An 11062-nucleotide genomic window follows, 5' to 3' on the forward strand; every position below is an offset into this window, starting at 1 on the left:
GGATGCCTAACTAGGTACTGTTCCCACATTCTCTTAAAGTAAAATAGTTAACCACACACTGTTGGTGAATCTGCATTTGAATAAATAAAAATTACACCCTCCAGAGTGTTCCTGAGCAATGACAATATTGACTACTTCGTTGTCCACCTCGGAGGATTCACCTTGGACTCCTTGCTGGGATTTCTTCTCTTTTTCGATGTAACAAGGACAACGGGTCTGGTGTTCGGTGCTGCCTTTCACCTCATGAACTCCCAGATCTTCTCCATAGGTCCGTATGTTTTGCTTGTGCTTATAAACAATGTAGAATTCATGACAGATTTTAAAGAACATGAAAATGAAACAAAAGTATAACCCTTTGTTTACAGAGGATAATGTCGTTAGTGTTCAACGCAGATTAAAATTATTATACATCTAGTGATATTAATTTAATAGTCTGTCATCAGTTAAAAAAAAAAAAGTAATATCTCACACTACACTGTCACCAAGTATAAATGCAAGGCAATGAGGAACAGGAAATAGAGCAGAAAAATCCTATCAAGGACCCCAATGGAAATAAGTCACTTTGACTTTTTTGAGTTATCCTAGGTATTCTACACATATACTGCTATGTATGATAATTTATGTAACTGCATTTATGTGTACCTATACCCGAATAAACCTACATCGTAAAGGGAAACACCTCGTAGAATAGAAAACACAAAATGATGTAAAGATGTACATGCAAACAAAATTAAGCTGTACACCACTAATGTGCGATAGTGATGTCTACTGACTTTGACAGCTTGTATCTAATTAAATTGGAAATTCTCTTCTCATCTCATCAAAGTAGGTATGACAAAGCCCAACAGGGCAAGAAATAGCCACATGAGACAATATGGTCAGAAGGACTTTTGACCATAGGCTGTTAGGTTGAACTGGAGCTCAACCTAGCAGATAAAATTTTGTAGGTGAGTACACCCTGCATCATCCTGAGTAGCACTCTCTTGCAGGCATGTTTCCATGGGTATGCCTGGCAACACTGCCCATCTTCTGCAGCACCTCCTGGCCTCGTCCCATCCTTGCTACCTTCAGTTCCCTCCTTTCCGCTCCAGGAAAAGGTCTGCAATCCACTGTACTGGAAGGAAATGCCACAGGGAATGCAAAAGAAACAACTGGAAGCGAAGATGAGGAGAAAAAACCAGAGACAGTTAAGGGAGAAGATAACGAAAAAATTATCAAGGCATTGGAGAGGAACCCAAACTGTTATTATGGAGGTGAGGTTTTGTGAATGTAACATAGTCGATTGTATCTAGTACCCCATCAAATTGCTCGTTTCTCTGTGACCATGTACTTATGTCACATTTTCTCTATACAGCTGCAACTTTGTAGACATCTTCAAATACATATAATGCATTGCAGAAAACGGGTTTGTAACCAGACGACAGAAGGCGACGACGGTGGCGGTCCTGGCATACCTTTGTCTCCAGCTCTTCCTTCCTTTCTCTCACTTCATCACCAAGGTAAATGTGAAGGTAGCTTTAAATCCTTTGATCAAGAACCTTTCACCAGCAGTGGTACCCACCCTCAAAGATTTTAACTAGAAATACAGTATCTGTTCACATTTCAACTAGAGAGGGATGAATTCGTTTGGAATCATCATATATTAATTTCATAGGGGTAGGGCTAAGCTCATAGGGGTCCAGGTCCTGTGCTCGTTGGATTATGATGGAGTCATCAGAGACTTTTCCATCAGAAAAACACGGAATGTACCTGGCTTAATATTTGAAGATAACTCCTCGTAAGTCTGTAAATTACTTTTGAGTTACACTTGCAAATGAGCCGAAAGGGTGCTAAAACACTAAAAATCCAATTTATTGTCTCATTTCTTCATCTTAAGAGGATGGTACGTATATTGAGAGTGGCAAAAGTTGTCGAAGGGGAAGCTTAAAAGTCTTCTAAACATTAAAGTTAGACCTTTTTAATGCAAAGGGCCCCCCCACCAAACTGGGCCCCAGGCCCCCACCACCTAAATCCGGCACTGTAGGGGTCATACAGTACCTGGGGAATGGAAGACAGTCAGGTTTGATTCAAGGAAAAAGGGAGTAATTATATTATGGTGTTCATGACAGGGATACAACACATGGACGGAAGGACCTTACGGATACAGCTGGGATATGATGGTACACTCTTGGGATGTCCTCCACATCAAAGTCACTGCTGTCACAGCTACTACAGGGGACGTACTCTACCTAGACCCCAACGTGAGTGTTTTTTCTTTTAGCTTTTCTATGGATATTACATACACTGTACTCTTGAGCGTTTACAATGATTATAGAGTTACACCATTAATATATTCATGCAAAAATGGTGAATCCATGAGGATCATACAGCACCTGGGGAATGGGAGGTAATGAAGTTTTGAGCTAAACCCATGTGGGTCATACTGCTCCTTGAGGATAGGGAGTGGCCATATTTGATTCAAGGAAGTGGAGAGTGGCTGAAATTCCTTATATCAAATGTCCTTCACCAGCATTAAACTGCCTCCTTGAAGGAACCACGAGCATAACTTCTCATGTAGCTACAAATAGATAGATGTACAGTACTGTAATCACAAAAGCAGTGACCACTTGTTCCAGTTTTTATTATTGTGCAACACTTTCTAGATATGGGTGAAGAGCAAACGGTGGACGAGTCATGCAGACATGGTGGTGCAGTATGGGCAGTGCATAGAGCAGAGACTGGCCTCCCGGGGCATTCATGTCTCCTCCTTGCATATTGACGTATGGAAATCCCTCAACGGGAGATTCCAGCAGCGTGTATTTGATCCTAATGTGAATATCTTGAAGGCTCCATGGAATCCTTGGCAAGAGGTGAGAGCTGGCCAGTAACAGTTTCTGGGCAAGGCTTACAGGTCTCAAATTTACATCACAGTGTACTATAAGCAGGGCTGTTAAAAACAAAAGAGCCCCAGTAATTGCTTGAGGCCACTTTGCTTCCCAGGAGGAACTGAGAATAAGTGGTTGTCAGTAAGTTTCTAAAACTTTTTTGAATAGTGTGAGAGTATGTGTATGGTATTTTCCTGTCCGTGAGGATTTGGCTTCACCAGTCATCACATAATGTGTATATATGTGCTGATATATTTATCCTGTGTAAGTTAAAGATATGTTTTGTTGGATATACTTTTAAGATACATATGTCCCTCCATTTTTTTCTTGGGACATCAACTTAGTTCCCTTCTTATCCCAAAAGCACTTTTGACATACTCTACTATGCTCAGCAGCACTGTATGACCCTCGTGGGTTTAGCACTTAGTTATGATTATAATAATAATTACTATGCTTGATTAATTTTTACTTGTTTTAGACATGTCATTCTGTTGGACATGTTAACCCTCTTCGGTATCAACCCTTAATTATCACTCGGATACCTACTGATCCCTCTCTTTTCCTCCTCTGTAAACCTGTACCGAGGACACTTTACCCATGCCTAGACGAGGTGGGTGCTGCCAATAGTGTCCGAGTTGAGTGGCTGGAGAAATCACCTTCAGCAACTACAGGAGACATTGTGGATGGTGAACCCAGCCTCTGATGCCATCTTTGTAGCTGACTTTCCAGGTAGGGATTATTGATGATAATGCTGTTGGTTATTATTATTATTTTTCAACACACAGGCTGTCTCCTGCCAAAGTACAGTGACCCAAAAAAAAGAAGAAACACTTTCATCTTCACTCACTCCATCTACATCTTGCCAGACGCTCACAAACATTACAGCTCTCATGCCTCTCTAAACTGCAATGTTCCTAACCTTCTGAGGGAGGGGTGGGGATATATACAGTGGTACCTCAGGATACAAACAGCTCAAAACTGGAACAGTTATGTGAATGTATTTATGTAAGTGCTTTTGTAAGTGTATTTTTGGGGGTCTGAAACGGATTAATCTAATTTACATTATTCCTTATGGGAACAAATTCGTTTGGTATTGGCACATGAGCAGCCTTCTGGAATAAAATAAGTTCATATCCCGAGGTACCACTGTATTAATAAAAAAAATCTGTATTGGGTCATCCAGGGCCATAATGAGATTGTTATATTGTATTATAATAATTATTGGGAGGTTCTAATTCTGTATGGAATACAGCACCTGGGGAATGGTTAGTAATCAAGTTTAATTCAAGGAGTGTGTATCTCAAATTCCTTGAGTTAAGAGCCCTTCACTAGTATTTAGTCGCTTCCCTTGAATATCGATTATTATATTTGCCAAAAATCGTTAAAACTGTATAAATTATTCGGTACTTGTGCCAACTGTTATAACTTATGCATGCATTTTGAAGCAAGTTATCAGCAAGTTTCTAAATGCAATGTAGTGTTACAGTAATGTATTAAAAACAAGCACTTAACCCATTTGGGACATAGAGAATGTATTTTTAATTATATATTTTTCCACTTCTAGGTCTGACACTAGAGAACTTCCTCAGTGAAGACCTGGCTGATGTAACTCTGGAGGTCATGCAGGGTCAAGTGGTGGTTCTGCTTACTAGTAATGCACAAGCTGATGGCCTTCATTCCCTTTCTGATGATAATTTTGCCCCATGTGGTAGGGGCAGTCATGTTCCCTGTGGTGGAGCCACTGACATATGCAATATGGCAGAATGCTGCACAACTTATCCTTGTCTGTCCCACTTGCATGATCACACAATTAATAAGCACTGCATTTTGTGTGACCTTACCAAGGAGAAATATCTGAACAAAGAAAGAAGCACCAAAAACTATGAGAGAGAGAGAAATGGAGAGAGAATCAATCAAGATTTGGAAAATAAAAAGAAACTAAAGATGCCCCTGTCTTTCTGTGGGGTATCAGGCAAGAATGGGAAGAAAGAAGCAACAAAAAGCACTAAGTCAGTAGTTCTTGAGGCTGGAGACAAGCTAGTACTCCCAAGTGGCTCATTTCATTCTGTAATTACCACTTCACCAGAGCCTTCTTCTTTTATGTACACCTTCACTAATACTTCCTTACTAAAGATGTATCAGGCTCTAACTGAAGATCCAATTCAGGAATCAAGTAAGATCACAAGAACAAGCAAAAATATGGATTTTTTAAAGCTTCATAATGCAAGGGACTCTGTACCACAGCAGCAGCCAGATATCCAGGCTACAAGTGGTAGAGAAAATAAGGACATAGACACACCAAGATGGTTAAACAAATTCATCGCAAGAAACAGGGCATCTTACATTGATGAGGGAAAGGCAAAACATCACAAATTCTCCAGCCAAGACTCTGTTAGTGACTTTCCAGCATGGCAAGATTTTGTGAATTTTATGTCTTGGAAATGGGCGACATTCAAGCGAAGTGGTAGATTGTTGGTGGGAGCATGTCGAAGCATTCTTAGTGGAACGCCTATGAAACTTTTAATATGATAATGCACTGAGTGAAAGGCATCACAGTAGGTGCTATTTAATTTTTCATGTAGTTGAACATAATTCCTTGTTTAATGCTGTTCCCCTAAGAGTATGCAAAACTATATTGAAATTTGACTCAAATTCAGAGGGAAAACCACACATTAATACTGTATAGTATTTTGTATCATCCAAGCTAAATTAAAGATCTTACAGAATCTTTCATCATACATACAGTACTTAGAAGAGCTAACTTATACATCATTGTTGTAAGGTGAGATCTCATTAAGATTACTATTTTCATATATCACTCAGCAAGAAATAAAATTATTCAGCAAAAATTTTCTGCAGCTATGGGCTCAACTCCATACTGTCGTCAAGGATTAGTCATAGAAGAGTTAAGCAAGTAAAATTAAAATTTTATGAAATGAGCATTCTCGACACTTTCTTTTATATACATATATCATAATACTGTACTGTGTGTGTATTGCAATGAAAGCCATATAAAACACACAATTTTAATTACAATATATACATAAAATGTAACAAAATACATTCACATTTAAAATGTTGACAACATGCCAGACTATTTCATTGTATTACAATTTCTGAAGACCAAAGTACAAGAATTTGTAATATTAGAGATGCTGTATTATAAAGTTAAGCACTAAACACAAGGTCATACAGCAAAAGACACTGTAATGTTAAAAATTATATCTAATACATGCTGTAATCAATAAGTAATGGCTGAATTTATTTTATGGACAGAGATTGAAGATGTGAAAGTTATACCTACTTACTTATAACTCTTCCTTTTAATAAGTGTCATGCAAGTTAAGCGTATCCCTCAAATACAATAGTCGTCCATCTGCGATAAGGTCACTTAACATTGCATTTCTTGTATGCAACTATTTTGCAAGGCTTTCGAGAAGTTGTGATGCTTCTCAAAGTTTTGCAAGCCTTCCTGGGAAGGAAATTCCTTAGCATGAAATATACATCAGGACAGAATTCTAAGAGAAGATGCACATTTAAGATTAATTTTACTTTTGCAATACGTTTTATTCTCAAAAATCTATATCCCAACTTTTATATTTAACCATTAAGTGGATAATATAAGACATTCATATACTGAAAATAAAATTTGACAATAAAACACCAAAGATATGTAGCCTAAACCACTGATATGCAATTTATTGTTTTAATATCCATTATTATTAAGTACATTGGCAATGTAGCCTAGATCATTGATAGATGTATCATCTCTTTTAATACCCAATTGCAAATTAATATAAGGAAAATTACAATCATCAACATAAAGACATGTCAATTTAAAATAAAAACGAGATGCTAAATGCTATGAGCTAATTAGCCATTAATTTGTGAGCACAATTTGTATTTAAAGATAAATATACCATGCCAATTTATAACAAAGTTCACCAGGCCCCCTATAAACTCCCTCTGAAGAGTGGACTCGTGCAGCCTCTCGACATACCATGCATATTGGGTAGTGGGGAATAATAATAAGGGCTTCGGAGGCTTCTTACTTTATTTGCGATATCTGAGTACACAGGCAGTGTGTTAGTGCCCTAGCCCAGGAGGGGCCATGCCTGCGAGGGAGAGAGGAGTAGGCCTTGTTGACCGAGTGAAGGCCACTGAAAGAGTGAGAGAGAGAGAGAGAGGGGCATGGGTGGGCAGGCTGGCATGCCCACCAAGAGGCCTGGCCTCTGGTGGAAACTATGTGAATTAGGCATGTAGGCTCATTGGCTACATATACATATTTTCTATAAATGATATGAAAGCTCATTTGAAATATTCTATATTGATTCAGCAATATTAGCAGTCACCATTTCTTTGTACTAAAATTAAAAGTATCTCGAGTACAGTACAATACAGTAATATTACTATTATTAAAGAAGCGCTAAGCCACAAGGGCTATACAGCGCTGCAGGGTAGGAAAGGAAGCGAGGGTATTGGGCGGCAGAAGGGGAGAGGGGCGATCAGTAGGTTACAGAAAACAGTGGGGCAGGGTAGAGGGTAGCAAGAGATCGAGGTAGAAAGGGCTGAAGGTATCAGAGTTTGTGAAGTAAGTCAGTTGTTGTCAAAAAGTCAATGGGTGTCCGGATGAAAGGTGGGTCCATCAGCGAGAAGGGAAGGTAAAGAGAGAGCAGTGGAGCGAAGACGACGACGGAGGTAAATTCTACGTGCTCGTTGATAAAGTGGGCAGTCTAACAATGTGGCTGACCGATAATGGAACCTGACAATTCTCACAGAGAGGAGCAGGGCGCCTCTCCACGAGATATCCACGAGTAAGATGAGTATGGCCAATGCGGAGACGGGAGAGAGTAGTCTCCCAACCTCGACACTGGTGACAAGAAGACGGCCAGTAACCCATACTCGGTTTAATAGATTGAAGTTTGGTACCGAGTAGAGTAGACCAACGTTGTTGCCAATGGGTGTGAAGGTGGGTAGCTATTGCAGCAAAATAGTCCATAAATGGAACACCTCTATATGAAACTGGTAGGTCATGTACTGCTGACCGCGCAGCAGTGTCTGCCTGTTCATTGCCCTGTACGTCAACATGACCAGGGACCCAACAAAAAGCAATATCTTTATGCTTGGTAGAGATGTGGCGTAGCCAAAGTTGGATACGGAGGACTAAGGAGTGAGGTGTATCAAATTTCTGTATAGCCTGTAAAGCACTAAGGGAGTCTGAGACAACCACAAATGATGACACAGGCATAATGCAATACGGGTAAGTGCTGCAAGAATGGCATACAATTCAGCGGTAAAGATACTAGCCGAAGATAGTAAATGCCCTCATACGACTTTGTCCGGAAACACTGCTGCGAATCCTACGCCGTCAGAAGACTTAGAGCCATCTATGTACACTGCAATGGCATGAGAATGAGAGTGGAAGTGGTCAAGAAAAAGAGAGCGGGAAGCTACCATAGACAGTTGGGCTTTTGAGCAAGGGAGTGAGAAAGAACAGACTTGAACAGCTGGAACTTCCCATGGGGGTAGGGAAAAGTGAGATGCTACATGAGCATAGAAAGGTGGAAACTGAAGAGAAGACAAGAGCGAATGTAGGTGAAGAGAGGACGGAGCAAACAGGGGCGGCGAACAAATAATGTCTACTAACATTGGTGACCATTCTATAAATGGAAGGAATGCGGAGATCATGAGAGCGTACAAGCGTACATAGTGGTGAAGGCAATGGGCATCACGGCGATCGGATAAGGATGGAACGTTCGCTTCTGCATAGAGGCTCTCAACAAGGGAAGAGCGAAAAGCACCAAGGCATAAACGTAATCCTTGGTGATGAATACGGTTGAAGTTAGATAGAGTAGCAGGAGAGGCAGCTGAATAAATCTGGTCACCATAGTCAAGTTTCGATAAAATGAGGGTGGAATGTAGGCGAAGGAGAGTTTGATGATCAGCTCCCCATGAAAGATGAGCAAGGGTTTTAAGAAGGTTCAGCCGGCTGTGACAAGTTGCCTTCAGAGAGGTAATGTGAGGTTTCCAGGATAACCTACAGTCAAAGAGGAGGCCTAGAAACCTGACTGTATCACGGTCAGGGATACGGGTGCCAGAGGTATAAAGGATGATCGGAGATGACAGAGCGTCTAGTGAAAGTAATTTGGTGAATTTTGATACTGGAAAATTTAAACCCATGTGTGGTGGTCCAATTGGAAACACGGTCGACCGCATGCTGGAGAGAAACTGTAATGAGGTGACAGTCAGCGCCTGCACAGGCAATAGAGAAGTCAGCAACATAGAGTGATGATCAAATATTGGATGGAAGACTAGAGGCCAAATCATTTATAGCAAGGAGAAAAAGTGTTGTGCTCAGAACACATCCCTGGGGGACACCTTCAGCTTGGATAAAGTCCAGGGAGAGCACATTATTAACCCAAACACAGAAATGTCTGTCAGTTAAAAAGTTCTTAAGGAAGGATGGTAGATTGCCTCGAAGGCCTAAGGAGTGGGCTTGGGCCAAAATATTATACCTCCAAGTTGTGTCATATGCCTTCTCAAGGTCAAAAAATATGGCAATAACTGAGTGGTTATTCACAAAGGCATTACGAACATACGTATCCAAGCGTAGTAAGGGGTCTATGGTAGAATGGCTCTTACGAAAGCCATATTGATGAGTGGAGAGACTGTTGTGTGTCTCTAAATACCACACTAAACGTCTATTTACCAGGCGTTCCATCACTTTGCAAACTGCACTGGTAAGAGCAATGGGACGATAGTGGGAGGCTTCATGTCCCATAGTACCCGGTTTGCGGAAAGGGAGAACAATGGCAGATTTCCACAGCTGTGGAAGAACTCCTTGTCACCAAATAAGATTGAAAAAGCGTAATAGGACTGCAAGGGTTGACTGATGTAAATGTTGTAGCATACGAATATGAATGTCATCGGGCCCAGCTGCCGATGATCGGCAAGCTGAGAGTGCTGCCTCCAGTTCCTGAAGTGTAAAAGGCATATTATACTGTTCTTCTCTGAGAAGAAAGGTCCAAGGGTGCTAACTCTCTGGCAGACTTTGAGGAAAGAAACGAGGGGCATAGAGAGAGCCCCTGAGAAATACTGACCAGATGATTGCCAATTTCATTGGCAGCATCTAGTGGGTTTGCTATATCAACACCGGCAACCCGCAGAACAGGAGCCGGGTCAGGAGAATATTTACCACTCGGTTTTCGTACTTTTTTCCAGACTGCACTCATAGAGGAAGCAGAGGTGATGGTGGAGACATAATCTCGCCAGCAAGTGTGTTTAGCGTCACGAATGACACGGCGAGCGATTGCACACTTCTGCTTAAAATCAAGAAGTCTCTCCGTGGTTCTATTGTACTGGTACCTGCCCCACGCAGCGCGTTTCAAACGTACTGCACGAGCACAAGCAGGAGACCACCAAGGCATGCATTTCTGAGAATGCCTGCCCGAAGTTTGGGGTATAGAATGAGAAGCTGCGGTTAAAACGGAGGACGAGAAGAGGTGTAAAAGCTCATCAATGGAGGACGAAGAAGGAACCTCACTAAAAACAAGTTAGTTGTGAGTAAAGGTTCCAATTTGCCTGATCAAATTGCCAGCATGGGTTACGAATAGGTGGTGAATATGAAGGGGAAGTAAGAATGATTGGGAAATGATCACTGTCATGTAAATCCGGGAGAACAGACCAGGTGAAGTCTAATGCGGCGGAGGAAGAGCAGACTGAGAGATCGATGCAAGAGTATGAGTCCAAGGATCAAAATGGGTATGAGTACCTGTATTTAAAACATGGAGGGGGTGGGTAGCAAGAAAAGCCTCTAACTGAATGCCACGAGAATCACAGTCGGACCCCCCCCCCGGAGGAAATGATGGGCATTAAAATCGCCAAGTAACAGAAGTGGTGGCGGTAATGATGAAACAAGAAAGGCAATATCCGGGATAGATAATGCCCGAGAAGGAGAGAGATACAAAGAACAGAGTGTATACCACCTATGCAAGTGGATACGGGCTGCTTTGTAATGCAGCAAAGTATGAACAAATAGCTGATGGTACAGAATATCACTGCGTAGAAGAAGGGCACTTTCATTAAAGGTCCCATCAGGAAAAGGATCCGAAGAATACAATAAATTATAGCCTGAGATGGGATAGATAACGGCAGAGTGTAATTTTGGTTCCTGTAAGCAAACACCAACAGGGGAAAAC

The 11062-nt window shown here is 41.2% G+C and overlaps 1 protein-coding gene across 4 annotated transcripts in view; it reads left to right on the forward strand.

Moving 5' to 3' along the window:
• GC (gamma-glutamyl carboxylase) overlaps positions 1 to 6561 on the forward strand; it is a 94685-nt gene extending 88124 nt beyond the window's left edge. For all 4 annotated transcript variants that reach the window (XM_070086112.1, XM_070086115.1, XM_070086114.1 and 1 more), the window contains 7 exons: positions 105 to 268; positions 990 to 1253; positions 1399 to 1499; positions 2109 to 2240; positions 2643 to 2849; positions 3470 to 3593; positions 4429 to 6561. In XM_070086112.1, coding sequence (XP_069942213.1) covers positions 105 to 268; positions 990 to 1253; positions 1399 to 1499; positions 2109 to 2240; positions 2643 to 2849; positions 3470 to 3593; positions 4429 to 5393 — 1957 coding nt within the window. In that variant the 3' untranslated portion in view covers positions 5394 to 6561. The remainder of the gene's footprint in view (positions 1 to 104; positions 269 to 989; positions 1254 to 1398; positions 1500 to 2108; positions 2241 to 2642; positions 2850 to 3469; positions 3594 to 4428) is intronic.
• Positions 6562 to 11062: the final 4501 nt, after the last annotated feature.

The sequence above is a fragment of the Cherax quadricarinatus genome, chromosome 18 (assembly GCF_038502225.1).
Source record: "Cherax quadricarinatus isolate ZL_2023a chromosome 18, ASM3850222v1, whole genome shotgun sequence".
Taxonomy (NCBI): Eukaryota; Metazoa; Arthropoda; class Malacostraca; order Decapoda; family Parastacidae; genus Cherax; species Cherax quadricarinatus.